The 21,266-nt window shown below is 40.0% G+C and overlaps 1 protein-coding gene across 1 annotated transcript; it reads right to left on the bottom strand.

Annotated features, from left to right (window-relative positions):
- Positions 1-18,089: 18,089 nt before the first annotated feature.
- LOC134664349 (uncharacterized) lies at positions 18,090-21,127 on the bottom strand. The gene is made up of 2 exons (XM_063520924.1): positions 20,704-21,127; positions 18,090-20,347 (listed from the first exon to the last, which is right to left on the bottom strand). Exon 2 carries the CDS (start codon positions 19,494-19,496, stop codon positions 18,099-18,101), a length of 1,398 nt encoding a protein of 465 aa, XP_063376994.1. The 5' UTR covers positions 19,497-20,347; positions 20,704-21,127; the 3' UTR covers positions 18,090-18,098.
- Between the last annotated feature and the right edge of the window lie 139 nt (positions 21,128-21,266).

Below are 21,266 nucleotides of genomic sequence, written 5' to 3'. Positions count from 1 at the left end.
TTTCATCAAGATGTAGCTTTATTGAATTATATTTGAGTGATATAAAGTTTGAATGTAACTGTGAGATCCTCGTATTTCAACCCGTACAAGATTAGAACCTTTTTCATGTAATGTCATTGAGTTTTTCTTTATTGATTTAATTGCCATCTATTTGAGTGGCCATCTAAACGTTACGATCACGTGATCGCTGTCTCAGAAAGTGCCCAACGCCGCTAAAGAAGTTCTCACTTTAAAAACATTAGAAAACTAAAGGATTCAGATCGAATGTCATTAGCGCCAAGGAGCCCCTTAACAACGAATTTTGAAAAACCAGCTTTTGCATTTTTTTTGTACTCGCATTGGGAACATTATAAAATACCTAAATGATTGGTAAATAAATAAATAGTCATTCACTTTTAAACATTTTTTTATTTCAGACATACACAGACGTACACTTATTCGAAGTCAAAAAACACATAAGTTCTCTTGATGATTTTCGGGTTGGTCACCTCTACGAACCACACCCCCGCGTCTTTCCAGATTAAAGTTTTCTGTTTAAGAGGCACGGAGAGGAATGATCTAATGTTGTGTTTTCTTAGCACCTCCAGCAAAAGCCCCTCCGCATGGTATCCCGAGTGTAACTGAAGGATGCTCCTCTCCTCCAGAAGTTCTTTGATCAGCTTCTTGAGATCGATCCGGGCCGCCTCCCACTTGTAAATGTCCACGTCAGGTGCCAGCGCCTCGATTGATGAGATGAATGCAATATTTGTTTCGTCGCTATCTCCACATTTATAATTGTACCCTAACCCCTTGTTACTAAACCACAGCCTCGCAACGAGTTCAATGACGTACTCCATTGTTATTTTATGATTTTTTAATTAATTTTAGAAAGCGTATGCGTCAGTTACAGGTTGCAGGTATTGTGATCTCATTTATGATATTATAATTGGAACTGGTGGGGGGAGGGACTGGGAGGGGGAAATGACCAAACGAGATAGTCTTATGTAATCTTTCAGTAGGAGTAGCAGAGAAAGCGTTATTATTGTTTGTCCTTGTCACACACTCACATTTTTTTTTAATTCCCCACAGTGAATTTAGTATGGTTTATGTTAGGTAACAAATAACCCGACCAAGTTACGTAGGTTATGCTTGATATGTTGTCAGGTATATTAAAACGTGTTTTCAATTTCTTCACTTTGCGTATGTTCTGTCCCTCACGGACTTTCTGACCTCTGAACTCTGACCTCTGACCATTCCGATTGAAAAGATTGAAGAGTATACCCCCAACATCGCATGAGTTTCATGACCATGTCGCATTACAGAATTACAGCATTAGTAAAATCTACTTTATTTCTAGTACTTAGAGTTAATAATCTTTCAAATAAGCTTCATTATCTGACTAAGGTTACAATACTTAATTCAAACTCTCTCTATCTGTCAAATTCTACGGTGAATGGAAGTTTACAGTCACATACGACTTTTTGTTTTCGAACGTCACGGTCTACATCTCAACGATCGGCAACGCGCATGTAACATCTCGAAATTGCAGGCGTCCATAGGCTACGGTGACTGCTCACTACCAGACGGGCCGTGTGCTTGTTTGCCACCGACGTGGTATATAAAAAAAGAAAAACTTATTGAACCTTTTTGCAGTCGGCAACGCGCATGTAACAACTCTAAAGTTGCAGGCATCCATAGGCTACGTTGACTGCTTACCATCATGTGAGCCGGATGCTTGTTTGCCACCGACGTATTATTAAAAAAAAAAAGTCTGGGCCTTTTTGCAGTCTGCAAACTACAAACTACATTTGATAACCAAAAGAGACAAAATCAACCGTAAATAAGTGTGCTAGAAACCCTAAATACTACATGAGCAGGGGGGCCGGAGGTGTCCCCTGTCGAGGTTTTCCTGAGGGTCTAATGATAATAATGATGATGATGATGATGATGATGTATAGGTTTCAAAAGTCTGAACTTGCAAGCGTCCAAAGGCTACGGTGGCTGCTTACCATCAGGTGAGCCGGATGCTTGTTTGCCACCGACGTAGTATATAAAAAAAAATCTGGATCTTTTTGCGGTCGGTAAACTACAAACTCCATACATTTGATAAGCACAAGCGACAAAACCAACCGCAAATAAAAATGCATCCGTGGTAACAAAAGAATTCGCAGGCGTCCATGGGCTACGGTGACTGCTTACTGTCAGGCGAGGTCGTCTGCTTGTTTGCCACTGACGTGGTATTAAAAAAACGCCGATATAAGCCTCATATTTTAAAACAAAGTTATTGAATCTTTGGGCAGTCGGCAGCGCGCTTGTATCCACCCTGGAGTTGCAGGCGTCCAAAGGCTACGGTAACAACTTACCATCAGACGGACTGTATGCTTATTTGCCACCAATGTGGTATAATAAAAGAAAAACCCCTTTACGGTTGGTAAACTACAAACTCCATACATTTGATAAGCACAAGCGACAAAACCAACCGCAAATAAAAGTGCATCCGTGTAAACTATTGAATTCGCAGGCGTCGATGGGCTACGGTGACTGCTTACTGTCAGGTGGGGTCGTCTGCGTGTTTGCCACTGACGTGGTATTAAAAAAAAACGCCGATATAAGCCTCATATTTTAAAACAAAGTTATTGAATCTTTGGGCAGTCGGCAGCGCGCTTGTATCCACCCTGGAGTTGCAGGCGTCCAAAGGCTAAGGTAACAACTTACCATCAGACGGACTGTATGCTTATTTGCCACCAATGTGGTATAATAAAAGAAAAACCCCTTTACGGTTGGTAAACTACAAACTCCATACATTTGATAAGCACAAGCGACAAAACCAACCGCAAATAAAAGTGCATCCGTGTAAACTATAGAATTCGCAGGCGTTCATAGGCTACGGTGACTGCTTACTGCCAGGCGGGGTCGTCTGCTTGTTTGCCACTGACGTGGTATTAAAAAAAACGCCGATATAAGCCTCATATTTTAAAACAAACATGATGGGCCTTTTTGCAATTTCATAGCGGATGTTTTTGGAACTAACTAGCGGTGTCCACTGACGAGGCGCCACTAGCGACATCTGTATTGTTAAGCGAATCGATAGTCTGTCAAGCCGGATATGTCAGAAGCAATGTAAAGCAAACTAAAGTATGGTAACCCTAGGAAACGAACAAAAGGCAGGAATGTACATCGAACAGCGATGAAATGTAAACAAAACAGTTCCACAGATAAGATATAAATGACACACGATTTTCGAACTATTCAAACGTAGTGTTGGTAGCCCACGATTTTTCAAATTTGCCGCCTTTTTCTACTGACTAGATTTGCTTGACCAAGATTAATTAACTTACCATGAACCCCCTCTGACTCTGCGGACTTTTTTAGAAATACTCAGACGGCTGCTCATCTATACATATCATAGCGGATGGTTTTAGAACTAACGTTGCGCATACATACTGTCGCCCTCTGGCGGTGAAATTTTAGAACTAACGTTGCGCATACATACTGTCGCCCTCAGGCGGGGCTAGCGGGGATTTTTGGAACTAACGTTGCGCATACATACTGCCGCCCTCTGGCGGGCCTGGCGGGGATTTTTGGAACTAACTAGCGGTGTCCACCGACGAAGGCGCCACTAGGGATATCTATTCATTTAAGCGATTCAACAACTCACATACAAAGTGGAGACATCTATTCATTTCATAGCGGATGGTTTTGAAACTAACGTTGCGCATACATACTGTCGCCCTCCGGCGGGGCTGGCGGATATTTTTGGAACTAACGTTGCGCATACACAGTGGCGCCTCTAGCGGGGAGTAGAGTGAACTAACGTTGCGCATACATACTGTCGCCCTCAGGCGGGGCTAGCGGGAATTTTTGGAACTAACGTTGTGCATACATACTGTCGCCCTCTGGCCGGGCTGGCGGAAATTTTTGGAACTAACGTTGCGCATACATACTGTCGCCCTCAGCCGGGGATTTTTGGAACTAACGTCGCGCATACATACTGTCGCCCTTGGGCGGGGCTGGCGGGGATTTTTGGAATTAACATTGCGCATACATACTGTCGCCCTCTGGCGGGGCTGGCGGGGATTTTTGGAATTAACTAGCGGTGTCCACCGACGAAGGCGCCACTAGCGATATCTATTCATTTAAGCGATTCAACAACTCACATACAAAGTGGAGACATCTAAACATTTCATAGCGGATGGTTTTGGAACTAACGTTGCGCATACATACTGTCGCCCTCTGGCAGGAGAATTTTAGAACTAACGTTGCGCATACATACTGTCGCCCTCAGGCAGGGCTGGTGGGGATTTTTGGAACTAACGTTGCGCATACATACTGTCGCCCTCTGGCGGGGGCTTTTTAGAACTAACCTTGCGCATACATACTGTCGCCCTCCAGCGGGGCTGGCGGAAATTTTAGGAACTAACGTTGCGCATACATACTGTCGCCCCCAGGCAGGGCTGGTGGGGATTTTAGGAACTAACGTTGCGCATACATACTGTCGCCCCCAGGCGGGGCTGGTGGGGATTTTTAGAACTAACGTTGCGCATACATACTGTCGCCCCCAGGCAGGGCTGGCGGATAATTTTGGAACTAACGTTACGCATACATACTGTCGCCCTCAGGCAGGGCTGGCGGGGATTTTTGGAACTAACGTTGTGCATACATACTGTCGCCCCCAGGCAGGGCTGGTGAGGATTTTCGGAACTAACGTTGCGCATACATACTGTCGCCCTCTGGCGGGAGAATTTTAGAACTAACGTTGCGCATACATACTGTCGCCCCCACGCAGGGCTGGTGGGGATTTTTAGAACTAACGTTGCGCATACATACTGTCGCCCCCAGGCAGGGCTGGCGGATATTTTTGGAACTAACGTTACGCATACATACTGTCGCCCCCACGCAGGGCTGGTGGTGATTTTTGGAACTAACGTTGCGCATACATACTGTCGCCTCCAGGCAGGGCTGGTGGGGATTTTTGGAACTAACGTTGCGCATACATACTGTCGCCCCCAGGCAGGTCTGGTGAGGATTTTTGGAACTAACGTTGCGCATACACAGTGGCGCCTCTAGCGGGGAGTAGAGTGAACTAACCAGCGACGCATACATACTGTCGCCCTCCGGCGGGGCTGGCGGATATTTTCGGAACTAACGTTGCGCATAGACAGTGGCGCCTCTAGCGGGGAGTAGGGTGAACTAACCAGTGGCGCCATCTAGCGGAGACCTTTGGAACTAACGCTGCGCATACACAGTGGCGCCATCTAGCGGGGAGTAGAGTGAACTAACCAGTGGCGCCATCTAGCGGAGACCTTTGGAACTAACGTTGCGCATAGACAGTGGCGCCATCTAGCGGGGAGTAGGGTGAACTAAATTGTCACTACCTTGCGCATACATACTGTCGCCCTCTGGCGGAAAAGTTCTGATCCAAAAGCGGCACAAACACACTACTATTGTGCTTATAGTTAATTGGCAAAAGTATTTTGCGCAATATAAACCTAAATCCGAACTCCACGGTTCATTACTTTACCAAAGGCCTATTTCGATTCAAATTTCAAAAGTTAATCCTTCTTTGTTTAGCTTAGCTTAAGTTTGATTACAATCCTAGAGGGTTAATATTAATGCCTCTTGGAAAAAGAAAAATGAATGAACTTAACTATTAGCTTTTGCACGTGTTTCTCTCACTGTAAATTGTTGAATTAAACTCCACATAAACGTTCATTATCTTTCTCTCCCTTTGGTAACTGTACATTGTGTTTCTAAAAATATATACAAATGCATTGTAATTGACATATTTACATAGATTTTATAAAATGTTAGTTAATACCTTTCGCGTTAGCGGTCATTCTCAATTTTTTTTTCATCAAACCCATACGTGTGGGATATCTATGGATAGGTCTTCAAAAATGATATTGAGGTTTCTAATATATTTTTTTTTCTAAACTGAATAGTTTGCGCGAGAGACATTTCCAAAGTGGTAAAATGTGTGTCCCCCCCTGTAACTTCTAAAATAAGAGAATGATAAAACTGAAAAAAATATATGATGTACATTACCATGCAAACTTCCACCGAAAATTAGTTTGAACGAGATCTAGTAAGTAGTTTTTTTTACGTCATAAATCGTAAACCGCAATTTTATTATGTTACTTGCTGTTACGGAACCCTTCAAGGGCGAGTCCGACTCGAACTTGGCCGCTTTTTATTTATAATTATTTCATTTTTTCAATTATACAGTAGGTTCTTAGTAATTTGTAAATAAGTAAATACAGCATAAAGATGTAAATTACTTCTTTTACAGATATTTATACAGACATCTTTTACAGGTTTCTATATCTGCAGACACAATATTTATTTACGAAGGACTTTGATAATTGCTTCGTCTGCTTGTTTTGTCAGTCCTTCGGAAGTTAAGTATTGTCAGTTAAACGGTGTACAAATTAATTTGGAGCTTGATTGAAACTTGAGAGATTGCAAAATACGTTTAAATTGCTTGTCCTGTTAGACTTAAAGTATTTTATACTTACTTTAATTTCAACACTTTTTAGTTACAGATTTTAGTTTCAATGTATTGTAAACTAAATTAAATAATCTCCAAGGCGACTAAGGGTTAGGTTACTTATTGTGATTAGCTCAGGACCGGGACAAGGGGCGTACTGGAAGAGAGGCCTATGCTCAGCAGTGGGCGATAAAGGGCTGACATGATGATGATGATGAAACAGGTACAAATACAGCTATAAGGATATGATGGTCGTAATTGTAAGTAAGTAAATAAACACTTTATTGTGCGTAAAGAAAGGAATATTTGTCTACGTAACAGGGTAATAAAGACCAGTCCCTAGGTATACGAGTATGTCTTTTACGATCGCGTGGTGTTAAAATATAATATACTTAGAAGTACCAATCAGAACAAGTTAAATTATTTTACAATCAAGAACAATCTATGTTAGTGTTATTAGTTTAAGTATGTTTAAATTGGGTGTTTTTGAATAAAGCATCTCCTATTCTATTCTATTTTCAGAAAATATTTTAATTTGTCTTTAGTTTATGATTGAAACACTTATTTTATCAAGTTAATAAAGTCCAAAATACGCTTTCTAGAGTAGTACGAAGATGTTTTGACCCAAAAATTGAATTTGACGTTGAATGTGTACGTTATTAATTAAATGTACATTTTCGTCGAGAACACGCGAGTGATGTATTGCGAGTGTGTCGTTTTTGATTATTGTTCACCTAAATTACGTTTAACAGTTAGGTAAGTATAGCTCAGATTTATTACACTTTTTTATATTATTTCACAACTAGGCAGCAAAAATCACTTTGCACTGAAAGTGTTGGTAGCAATTTATTTTTTCTATCATATTTCCTGTTACAAATGTTATATTGAATCAATTACATTTGTTTCTAGCAAAACATGCCCATTAGTTATAAAAAATAAGTTCAAAAACTAAAACCCGACTACTGCAAATCGCGCTCTAAAAAGTATGAAACAAGATAGAATTCTTATCAAAAATTATTAAGCAGGAAATATTATAAATGTTACATTTACTGAGATTCAGAGGATCGCCACGGTCGTATGCCACATTACTTTTAAGTTTATAATCGTGGCATATATACGACCACGGCGATACTCTGAATCTCTGTAAATGTATAAAAAAAAATAGTAAATTATATTACGTTGTATTTTTATATAAAATAAATGGTAACATTTATAATATTTCCTGCTTAATAATTTTTGATAAGAATTCTATCTTGTTTCATACTTTTTAGAGCGCGATTTGCAGTAGTCGGGTTTTAGTTTTTGAACTTATTTTTTATTTAATTAATTTTGGGGTCATGATTACGTTACTAACTTTTTGAAGTCACTTTATATTACTTATGCGATGGCGTCCTCAGTACAGAAATGCACGCAGAGCGCCGCCTATATCGGGCTACGCCCGACTCCTTTAGTGCCTATGAGGGCGCCGATGGCGGCCGTCCTTGGAACGCGTACGTCGGGCTACGCCCGACTCTTTTAGTATGAGGGCGCCGAAGGCGCCCGGCTTTGGAACACGTATGTCGGGCTACGCTCGACTCTTTTAGTACGAGGGCGCCGAAGGCGCCCGGCTTTGGAACGCGTATGTCGGGCTACGCCCGACTTTTTTAGTATGAAGGCGCCGAAGGTGCCCGGCTTTGGAACGCGTACGTCGGGCTACGCCCGACACTTTTAGTATGAGGGCGCCGAAGGCGCCCGGCTTTGCAACGCGTACGTCTGGCTCCGCCCGACTCTTAGTATGAGGGCGCCGAAGGCACTCGGCTTTGGAACGCGTACGTCGGGCTCCCCCCAACTCTTTTAGTATGAGGGCGCCGAAGGCGCCCGGCTTTGGAACGCGTACGTCGGGCTCAGCCCGACACTTTTAGTATGAGGGCGCCGAAGGCGCCCAGCTTTGGAACGCGTACGTCGGGCTCCGCCCAACTCTTGTAGTATGAGGGCGCCGAAGGCGCCCGGCTTTGGAACGCGTACGTCGGGCTACGCCCGACTCTTTTAGTAGGAGGGCGCCGAAGGCGCCCGGCTCTGGAACGCGTACGTCGGGCTACCTATCACCTAACCGATAAATTAATGTTTTATCTGGCGCATGCAAGCAAAGCCGGGTGCAAAAGCTAACAATATTTATATATTTGAAATGTGCTAATTGAGCTCTTTCCAATGATGTATAACACATCATCATTACTTAATTTTAGTTTTTTGGTTCGTGACTTTATGACCTCTAAAGGGCGCAGTGTTCATTTTTTTGTGACGCCATATAGCCTATAACCAGCGGACGCTTAAGACGATTCGAATGACACATCGTTTGTTAAATTATTATAATAAGTACTTTAGAAGTTATGAGGGAACAGATGAACATACATACATACATACATACATACCCACATACATACCGGTCAAAATCATAACCCTCCTTTTGCGTTGCCGTAGTCGGGTAAAAATGACACCCAAGTGGGTCGATATAAACAGCTGTCCGCGTATATAAATATTCTCACTATACCTACTATCCGTGCCCGAGACATCATCCGTGCAGAATTCGTTTATGAAAACTACATTTAAGTACGTATTTCAAAGTATAAACATAGTTTAATCGAGGAAAATGCATTTATTACAAGCAGCCGTTATTTAAAATTTGCATAATATGGAGGCTGTTCTCATTTTTGTGAACAAATTATCTCTGAAAAACTTTGAAAAAGAAAAGTCCCGGCGTACTATAAAGTACCTCTTCCTTTTCGAATTCAGAATTTTTAACTTAAAATGAAAGGTCTTATACATGTATTTACATTAAATATGAACCCATAAAAAATAATCTCATTGTAATAATATCACAACATGACAGGTGTACATCCAAGGCCAAAAGTATGGAAACAAGCTTATAGGTACTTTGATAGAAAAGTTTGATTTTATATTATTCATCAATTGACGATTTGAAAACAATATGGTAAAATTAATAATAGAACATTTGAATAGTAAATTACTCAAATGCTGGCTATGAAAAGACTGTCCTCAACTATCATCTTTGTCCTAACTTTTTTTTATCTTTTCGACAATATTTTAAGATTTTTTGATATGTAGCGGGAATTTTTAATATTTTGGGGTTGCCCAATGCAAATTTTAGGATACAAATATACAACAAAGATAGATACATGAGACATTAAAGAAAACAACGTTGTTTCCTTACTTTTGGCCTTGGGTGTACAGTACATTGATATTTTTCCCTACAAACTCACACGGGAACGCGTACGGTGTCAGAAAGGCTGAACCAAGAAGATGAATAGCGCTGTACTTTGCCTATCTATTACATTAGATTTTTTTCCGATGGCCATAAATAAGCTTCTCTGCGTTAATTAATAGTGTGCACTATTATATATTCTATAGTAGTGTCAGCATCATCAGTACCGGATAAAACAATGCGCCAAAATCCAAATAAAGATAAATCTCTACAGTTCGCACTACTTAACGCAAGCCTTCTTGAGCTTAGTACTGTGGGACTTAGTCAATCTGTGTAAGAATGCCCTATACAAATTAATTAATCATATATTTTACAGTCCAGTTTTACTACATAGAGACATGAATATTTCTTAATATTAAGCTATTTGAGAATGGTACATAGTTTTGATACTTCTTATTCTTATCGTGTGAAGGTATCATAACTAAATAGATAATATGTATTTTGCCATTATCTGACCTATAAGTACATACTTATAGCTCCTCTATCCTTCCACCGTATTTTCTCGGAAACGGTCGTTTTTTGTCTTGCTAGAATAGTCAATGTCAGTACTTTTTATACCAAGACTGACTGAAATAAAAAAACACGTTCGTACGCTTCCGTGAAAATATGATTAGATGGAAAATAATTATGCACTACATCTGCACTCTATTGCTCCTCTACCCCCGGCAATCTTGTAAAATAGTGTTATTTCAAATGATGTCTATTCCTTTGTAGTGACACTGCCAAGGTTGCAGCATGTTACAAGAAATTAACCGTTGACAGACTCATAAACAAAATCCAAATTATTTTCAAATTAGACAAGGTTAAGCGTATCATCTTGTATTTTCATAACATTACGAAATTTAATTTATGAAACGGTTTGTAAATACTTCAGTGTTCATATGTATTAAGATAGGTAGGTATAAATATCTGGGAGACTGAGCTTTACTCTGAAAACATAATAAAACTCAAAAAGGCGAGTTGTCCCAGAAATAAGACCTATCTAGATCGATAATAAGTTACTTGCTATATAGATGATCAAGCAAATCTTGTCAGTAGAAAAAGGCACGAATTCAAATTTTCTATGAGACGATATCCCTTCGCGCCTACATTTTTCTGCTGCCTTTTTCTACTGACAAGATCTGCTTGACCAACTTTATAATATAAACGTGCAAAAACATTTATCATACGTATATTCAGGATACTAATTGAATGACGTTTTGTTTTTAAAATGATGTTTTAGTGAAGTCATTTAGTTATTCGTAATATTTGGTAATATTAAAGATTAATTTGAATCAACGTTCTAGCGATATTCACTGTTTGTACAAAGCGTTTACCCAATATCCTGAAAAAAAAAATTGAGGATAACCGCCTCACAAGCTTAGACACAAAACGCCAATTACGGAAAGAGAGGCCTAAGCCCTCCTACGTATACACGCTCAACGAAGCTGGCCAACTTTATTGTCACACGTGCAATAGAATATTTAAGACTAAGTTCGGCCTGGCCAGCCACATAAGGGCTCACGCTAGACAACGTCCATGATGTTTATTTAGGGTCGCCTTCATCGAAAACGATGAGGAGGACTATATAGATGGCGCTGTTATGACTGGCGAAAACCCTATATCTCGCGAATTTTTAATAAACTCAACTTTTTATGTGTGCAATCTTTCACAATAATGTTTCTTTTCACTATGTATTGTAAGTAAATAATCCCAGGAATAAACTTAAACTGTAGGTAATTTGGTTTATCATCCGGGAGCTGATTTATTACTTTTTCTTTATTGTTGAACCTAAACCGTAAAATAGACCGTAAAGAAGGTAAAAACAATTCTTTTAATGTTTCTTTTAAATCTCGTAAATCGCTACGCTGTTACTTATTAGCTGAGTTTATTTATTCCTTTCCGCCCCAGTATTTATAAACAAAGGCCATGCGGCCGTGAGTTTATTATTCTGCCGCAAAATACCGTTCTGGGGCCGTATTCATGGGAAACTAAAACTAAACACCAAAATTATACTTCAATTGGATAACTATTTAGTGTTTCCTACACTCGTCACTGTGCTTTAAAAACTAGGGATAAATGGCGGAAAAATCTGTCACTGTGACAGATCTCCGATAGACTTGTTCGCCGGAAATATCTGCCAGATAAAGCTAAAGGAGATAAACGTGTGTGTTGGTTATATTTATAAGAATTTGTGGCCGTCTTGCAGACTATTTTTGGGTAGATGAATACGGCCACGTTTAGATTAATAATTCCTAATCAGGATCTGTAATAATCTCAAAAATGTATTGCAAGCACCATACGATGTTTGTACATATGTACCTCGATGTATCTCTTCGTTATGTACCTCTAGTTATTATGAACGCGCGTGTAGAAAAAACCTGAGAGTTTAGTATAAAAATATTAAAAGATTGAAAACTTTATCAATCTGCTAACTACGGGTTAAAATCACTATACTGTCTGGGAACAAATACACATAATGAAGATGTGTATTTGTTCCATAACCTGCCAGTCCTTGTACAAACAGCACATCGGTGGACCTTATTACAAAAGGCATAAAGTCCACCGATATATACCAGTTAACAGCGTGGGTGATGGTAGGTATCTGACTTAAGGATCTGCAACCCGCTTCGACTGTACAGGAGTTGTATTAACATAATTTCAATATCGCAAGATCACAAGACTTACAATACAATATCACAATATCAGAAAATATAACGTTCACGTTTTCAATATCACAAGATCACGTTCTAGAATAAAGTCATGATTCAGAATAGGTACGTTCTTAAAACAAACAAATACTTCAACGTGAGCTATGTTTGATACGAGTACTCTGTACGTGTCGTTCTTGTCTACGTGACAGCGTGATAAAACAGTGTCCGTCACTCTCTACCACGCAGTTAAAAAATGGCAGTTATTTTATCACGTGGATAAAACCATCCATAATACGCCGGCTGGAATATTTGTAGTAATGCTAGGTATCATTTTTAATTTATTGAAAAAAAATCTTTATTCTTTTTCCTAATCAGATCACGATACGATAAAAATAATTTATTTATACAAAAGGTTAATGGTATATAAAATCATACAAAAATATCTTAATAACGATTCTCTACTATTTATGTTTCATCCTGTATATCCCTAACTTTTACATTGTATAATTTATACTGTCATAAAAACGTCACTGGTACTTTGCCGTGATTAACTTGAACTTAAAATGAGTTTCTCTTACACCTGGTTATAATTTATCACAGCTATTTAATCCATACGTAATCCAAGTAGTAGTGATTTATTTGAGAAGGATATCTCGGAAAGAAATTTCTAAAACCATTTATTCAATAGGGATTAACCATTTGAACGCCACGCTTATCGTGTGCGTCGCGTCATCTTCAACCTTGTCTCAAAGCACAAAGGTTGATATCGGGATCAAGGCGTGAAACCGGTTTTTCTTCATACATAAAAATACCGGTACGATTACGTTATTTTTCGTTCATTGATTTATTATTTCATTTTTGATGGGTTAATCTAATCGTTGAAGTCGTTACCTAAATACATGATTCAGTCCTACGGAGCTTAAAATAATTAAAAATAATAATAATAATAAACCCCGCAGGGCAGCTTGTGGCGAGCTGTTGGGGAGTAACGACCCCACGGACCCGAGTGCTCCCGAGAGTCGGTCAGGGTCTCCGTCTCCGGCGTGTCTTCGTCGGTCGGAGTGGACCCCAAGGGGACCCGCAGGACTCTCAGCTCTGGCTTGCCTTCATTGGCCGTCCAGAGAGGAGTCGCTAGAGCTATATGCTCCAGGGTGTCACGATTAGGATCTTAACTACCTTTTAGAAGAGAGAAATGAGTAATCTCGATTCGTGCAAAAGAATATTTAATTTAACTAAAAAAAACTAAAAAAAACTAAATGGCCAAGTGGGTCGTAAGTTTGGTTTTATAAATCCACACAATATCCCTTTACTCTGCGGTTAGGTACTCTCGCCTGGGTGTGCGAGGGCGCTGAACTGTGGCCGACTGTACTCAGGGCCGCCCGGTGCTTGAGACGGGGTGGTCTTCCGACTGACGAGAGAAGTGTAGCGTAGTGTAGGTGTGGCTGCGGCAAGTGTACTACCCAACGTAGTAGTAGGCTGCGGTGGATCCTCCACCACAAAATTCAGCCCGAACTTTGGACCCTGGAACGCGTCATCCAAACGCATGAGATTACAGTCCGGCTACGTAATTTGTGAGCATCTCCGGCGAGCGGCAGGAAAAGAAAGCACCTAAAATGTAGCAGTGATGCCGTGGATGTTCACAATCAGAGTCGGAGATTACAATTTGTAAAGATGATGCAATAATTTACTATTTCAAAATGAGGGTGGAAATAATTTCTGATGCAATATCGTTACAGCAGCATGATCGAGCAAAATCATTATACACTTAGTATTTAATTGTGAAATGGTTTGATGAAGTAAAGTAAAAGCACTAAAATTATCTTAATATCTAATTAGCATGGAAAATCTACATTTGCGTTAATAAATTTACCACTTACCCAATTTGGGGTTTACTTTCACTCGCGATAGTACAAGTTAACGTATTACGACGTTAAGGAAAAACATTTCGAGGAACGTTAGGGACGACAACATATTAAGTTATATCGGTTACATTTTTATAAATTGATGTACGTATCAGAGACCGATGTTTAGTGTGACGTGCGTTCTATTTCGAATGAAGATCGGGAATGGTGGACGGGCGATCCGCTAATGCAACTGACCATACGACAAACAAAAGAACTTGTTTCCGTGAGCTCTAAAATGTTGCATTCACAAATCTATCGGAGCGCTAAGACGGCGCTGACGAATACTTGTTGCATTTTTTATGTTTTAATATAGTTTTAATTGTAAATATTAGCTCGTAAAATTAGTTTTAAGTGGTATTTTTATCTATATTTGTATTTTATTTTAATAATAATAGTTCGTGTAACGCATAACGTTACATATACCCGCCTCCTCTGGGTAAGGATTTTGGTCTTAAACAAAATCCGTCTCAGTATCCCTAGCATTTACAAATTCATTCTATCATCTTCTATACAATCTTTCAAATTTCACTTTCACTAAAACAGCAACAACTTTTAAAACGCTGTTGATGCACACATTTATGAGATTCGAGGCATCAGCTGGCATAGCTTTTGACTCATGCTAGAAACTAGATGTTCTTGGGGTCGTACCTATCTATACTACCTATTATTATAAAGTTTAAAATCTTTTATATGCCAGGCTCCAATATTCTTGCCTGCCATATCCTCCAAGATATACACTAATGGTGAACGCTTCTCAACTACTCTGCATTGCAAATATTTTGGTGCTAATTTCTTACTAAAATATTTATCCTTATCACTAAGAACGTAAGTTCGCTTAAACACTATATCGCCTACGTTATATTCTGCTGGTTTTCTACGCAAATTGTAATGCATGGTATTCTTTACATGTGCATTCCACAATGAGGCTTGTACATCATTGAATACCGAAGCGAGACATCCTAAGTTCTCAGCATAAATATCACGCGGCAAGAACAAAACTTCATCACCTAGGTCCGTATCAGTGTAGTGCGATCCACATGTGACCAGCTCCCTACCATGTACTAAGAAAGACGGAGAGTAATTAGTCACTTCATTTACGGAGTTGTTCATCGCAAATTGAATCTTTGGGATAAAAGTGTCCCAGGATCTATGGTCATTACCTACAAACGTGGACAAACAAGTGACAAGAGTCTTGTTAAAACGTTCCACTAAATTTATTTGTGGACAGTACTTTGGTGTATAATACACGTTTGGCACCTTGTATTTCTTAAATAACGCGTCTGTGACAGAGCTAACAAATTGACTTCCGTTGTCTAAGAAAATTGTTTGTGGTATACCGTATACCAAAAAAATTGAGTCTTCTAAGACTTTAACAACTGCGTCGGCAGTAGCGCGACGAAGAGGAAATATGTTACAATACTTTGTGAAACAGCAGGTCACGACAAGTATATAGCTATTCTGTTTTCGAGAGACTGGAAGTGGACCTACAAAATCAATGGAGATCATTTGATGGGGGCGGCTGCACTGCTTGGGACGTCCCATTTCTCCCAAAGTAGTGTGATTTTGTGACTTATATGACAGGCAAACGGAACAAGAGTTAACAAACTGAACGACGTCCTGATGCATCCCGGGCCAGTAATATGATAATGCCAGACGCTTGTACGTTTTGAAAATGCCGAGATGTCCAGCAGTCGGTTCAGAGTGGCTTTCGGTTATGACCTTCTCACGATATTCGCTGGGAACAACCTCCTTCCAAGCGAACTCTGAGGTGAGTTGTGATTGTGATACAGTTTTGGAGAGCCTATATAAAGAATTATTTTTAATTATAAAATTTGGAAAATTATTTGGACTGTTTAGACAACCGTTATACATTTTAATGAACCATTCGTCCTTAGTATTGGCTACCGCGTTTGCAAGGGAGATGGCAGACATGGGGACAGCACGTGACAGAGCATCTGGGATCACATTGTCAACGCCACGACGATGCTTGATTTCGAAGTTGAATGAACTTAGACGGACTCCCCAGCGTGCAAGTCTACCGGTTGGATTCTCCAAGGAAAGAAACCATTTCAACGCGGAATGGTCTGTATACAGTGTAAACTTTTGGCCATTCTCTAAGTAACAGCGCCAGTGCTCGAGCGCTACTATTGCACTGAGTGTTTCCCTCTCAGTAATGCTGTAGTTTTTCTCGGCACCGGTGAGAGCTCGGCTCATGTAGGCTACTGGGTGTTCCTTTCCATCTATGGTCTGGGTCAGCATGCCACCAAGACCATAGTTGCTAGCGTCAACGTGAACCTCAAAGGGCTTAGAATAGTCCGGGCAAGCGAGGACCGGCGCGGAAACTAAACAATCCTTCAACGCATTAAAAGCCGCTTCAGCTACGGGCGTCCACTTGAACGGCGGTGCTTTCTTGCCATTCGAAGTCAAACTATTGAGCGGCCCGGCCACGGTGCTGAAGTTTGGAACGAAACGTCGGTACCAGGTTGCCGTACCGAGAAAGCGTTTCAGTTCAGTTTTGCTTGTCGGAGCAGGAAAATTTAAAATGGCGTCTACTTTATTTGGGTCCGTACGCAAACCACGAGAATCTACAATATAGCCTAAATATTTTAATTCGCTACGGAAGAATTGACATTTCTCGAAATTTACTGTTAAGTTAGCAGACTTAAGCTTATCTAGAACGCGCAAAAGACGAGACACGTGTTCTTCAAAGGTCGAGCTAATAATGATAATATCGTCTAAGTATGCAAAAGTCTTAAGTTCCATGTCGCCAAACAACAAATCTACTAGGCGTTGCTGCGTCGCAGGCGCATTGGTGAGGCCAAAAGCGGTGGTTTTAAACCTTAATGTTCCGCGACCTGGCACATAAAAAGCAGTTTTATCGCGATCTGAAGGTTCTATGGGGATCTGCCAGAACGCCTTAGAAAGGTCAACGCTGGACAGGTACTTTGCGTCTCGAAGATTATCGAGAATTTCCGAAACGTATGGCAAATTGTACGCGTCACGTTTAGTCACAGCGTTGAGCTTCCTACTATCGAGGCAGAACCTAGGCTGTCCATTCTTCTTAGTCACTATTAGTACTGGAGAAGACCACGCGCTCTCACATGTTTCAACAACGTCTAAAGACAGCATTTCGTCGACCTGCTCCACTAGAATACGCTGTTTTTCAGGCGACATCCTGTAATAACGCTGCCTAATAGGTTGAGCGTCACCTGTATCTATTTTGTGCGTTATCAAGTTCGTCCTACCTAAACCTTTTTCTTCCATAGATATGGATTTGAATTGAGCTATAACATTATCAGCAATTGACTTCTGCGATTCGACTAGGTTTTCATAGGAGTTAATGAAAGAATCTGGGTTGTCAACGTTTACCTTGTCAAGAGGGCTCTCAGATAATGTTATACTTCCTACATATTTGGGACAAATGTTAAATGCACGCCAAAAGTCAACACCTAATATTATGTTAGTGGGGTCCTCAGGGACCACATAAGCTGTTATTACATGGAACTGACCTTCAAAAGTGATGGGTAGATTCATGTACCCGATACAGTTTAGAGGGTGATTGCCAGCTGCTGTTAAAGGAGGACGGACATTCTGTTGCAAGGTGCAGTCTATTAAATTGAGATGGGCATTGTTACCGATTACAGTTACTGCAGCACCAGAATCTAGCAAAGCACAAGCATCCATATTGTTAATTTTAATATTTACATAAGGCCTAGTATCAAAGAGAGGCTTATTCTGCAGAATTGTAGATATTTGATAAGATGTAGAGAATGTTTTGATGAATTTAAGCCAAGAGTCCCAATCTTGCTTATCAAAATGACTACAATTCCGCTCATCTAGTTTTTTGTATCTGCCTTTTTATTACAAACCGGACAATCAGGTGTTTTGACATCTTTCTTGCCACATTTAAAACAAAACACGTCCCTACTAGCCGTACATTGCCGAATATGATGATTATTACTACGGCACCTTGGGCAATACGGTTGTTGTTTATTGTTTTGAGCAGCATTGGACACAGAATGTATATAATTTTGTTGTTGAGACTTGTTTTGATTTTGATTCTGGCTATAATTTGTGGTGTTTTTAGAATATTGTCCTTTATTATAATTATTGTTATATGTGTAATTTTGTTTATTATATGTATTGTTGTTAAATTTATTTGTACTTTTATTTGATTCCCTAGAGTACGCAAATTCGGGTGCAACAGTGTCGGAAGTCACTCTTGGTGGCTCCTGAAATTGTGAGTGTCGAGAATGATAAGTCTCGTAATTGCGACACAATGAGCGTAAAGAATCAATTGTCCTAATTTCGGTAGATGATGCTGCTAGTGTACTTGCGTAACACGGCCTAATATTGTGAAGTAAGGTTTCGAGCTGCTCCGCTTCGCTTGGGGGTGTCGAAAGACGAGAAAACATACCACTCATAATGGAAAGATAAACAGTTATGTTTTCATGTTCACCCTGAGTCCGAGAGCGAATCTCCGTCGTAAGTCGGTAATCATAATTAGATTGATCGAAGTCCTCTTTCAATTTAGCAGCGAGTTCTGGCCAGGAAGAAATATTGTCCCGTACCGAACGGAACCAATGCAGAGCGTTGTCTTGAAAGATTTCGGTGGCGAAAGCTAATACTTTTGTTGATGCAATGTTACGTGCAACAATAAATTCGTCGACGCGCTGTATAAATGAGCGGACACAAGTTTTGCCATTAAATTTTAATTTACTCAAGTCAGCTACAGTGCGATCGCATGTCACCGAAATCAAGTTCTGAACCCCTGGGGCCGCCGTCGAGGTCTCACTAGAGGGACCCGCGCCTAAATTAGAAGAAGTTGTCGCTATTTGTGTAGGCCTCTTAGCTTGAAGAGCCGCGAGCTTCTGGGAGGCGACTTTATGCCCCTCTAGGATATCCTTATATTCTTTTCTGTCGTCACCGCACGTTATCCTCGCTAAACGATTATGAAGGTGATTTAGCATATTTTGCGTTCTCATAATAGTAGGTACACTTGGTTCAGAAATATCAAGATTTAATTGTATTTTTGTAAGAACTTCTACGCAACCCCTAAGATCCTGTCGAATATCTAGCGGAGACTCTAATATGTGTTCAGCCGGGTGCTCCGCGGCTAATTTTACAATTTGTCTTCGCAATTCCTCTACTGAAGAACCGGCAGTAGCACCTCGGATCTGAACCTCATATTCCAGCTCCGATTTTTGAAGAGAAAGATATTTGACAGGCAGCATCGTGAATTTAAATTTAATTAGAGGGTAAGTGGTAAGAAGCAGAAACTAATAAGCTTATATTAAAAATTCTCCGATCTGTTACAAAAGTTGATGAATGATGAACGTTTGGTTTTCCCAATTAGTAGAAATAAAAATAAAAAGAGGTTAGTTGCAAATAAAAAGAAGAAAAGCGTGCTACTAATGTGTACTTTCCACTCGATAGAAACAATTAATACTAATTTCACTATATTTGTGATACTAAGCGTAATTTAACACTAACATAAAATAAATTATAGAATTTGACCATATGTGGGTAGAAATCAATTTACGAAACACCTTACAAAATTACCAAATTACTTTCTACTAATAGTACACCTTAGTAGCAAATGAAACCAAAAAAAAACGTTGCACAGAAAAAAGAATAAGCCACAAACATACACTAACTACAAAAGCCGAGAAATAAATAGGATTTGTGTGAATTTAACCACGTTAGAGGGCGCCAGTGTCACGATTAGGATCTTAACTACCTTTTAGAAGAGAGAAATGAGTAATCTCGATTCGTGCAAAAGAATATTTAATTTAACTAAAAAAAACTAAAAAAAACTAAATGGCCAAGTGGGTCGTAAGTTTGGTTTTATAAATCCACACAATATCCCTTTACTCTGCGGTTAGGTACTCTCGCCTGGGTGTGCGAGGGCGCTGAACTGTGGCCGACTGTACTCAGGGCCGCCCGGTGCTTGAGACGGGGTGGTCTTCCGACTGACGAGAGAAGTGTAGCGTAGTGTAGGTGTGGCTGCGGCAAGTGTACTACCCAACGTAGTAGTAGGCTGCGGTGGATCCTCCACCACAAAATTCAGCCCGAACTTTGGACCCTGGAACGCGTCATCCAAACGCATGAGATTACAGTCCGGCTACGTAATTTGTGAGCATCTCCGGCGAGCGGCAGGAAAAGAAAGCACCTAAAATGTAGCAGTGATGCCGTGGATGTTCACAATCAGAGTCGGAGATTACAATTTGTAAAGATGATGCAATAATTTACTATTTCAAAATGAGGGTGGAAATAATTTCTGATGCAATATCGTTACAGCAGCATGATCGAGCAAAATCATTATACACTTAGTATTTAATTGTGAAATGGTTTGATGAAGTAAAGTAAAAGCACTAAAATTATCTTAATATCTAATTAGCATGGAAAATCTACATTTGCGTTAATAAATTTACCACTTACCCAATTTGGGGTTTACTTTCACTCGCGATAGTACAAGTTAACGTATTACGACGTTAAGGAAAAACATTTCGAGGAACGTTAGGGACGACAACATATTAAGTTATATCGGTTACATTTTTATAAATTGATGTACGTATCAGAGACCGATGTTTAGTGTGACGTGCGTTCTATTTCGAATGAAGATCGGGAATGGTGGACGGGCGATCCGCTAATGCAACTGACCATACGACAAACAAAAGAACTTGTTTCCGTGAGCTCTAAAATGTTGCATTCACAAATCTATCGGAGCGCTAAGACGGCGCTGACGAATACTTGTTGCATTTTTTATGTTTTAATATAGTTTTAATTGTAAATATTAGCTCGTAAAATTAGTTTTAAGTGGTATTTTTATCTATATTTGTATTTTATTTTAATAATAATAGTTCGTGTAACGCATAACGTTACAAGGGGTGGAAGTGAAAGATGCATAAGACGCGAGTTGGCACAGTGGCTGGTAAAAGTCACTGGGTAGAAAGCGGCGCACACCTCTCGACACCCCTGAGCCGCTCACACCGATGTTGCTC

The sequence above is a fragment of the Cydia fagiglandana genome, chromosome 5, assembly GCF_963556715.1.
Source record: "Cydia fagiglandana chromosome 5, ilCydFagi1.1, whole genome shotgun sequence".
NCBI lineage: Eukaryota > Metazoa > Arthropoda > Insecta > Lepidoptera > Tortricidae > Cydia > Cydia fagiglandana.
This window is presented reverse-complemented; position numbering and strand designations above follow the sequence as displayed.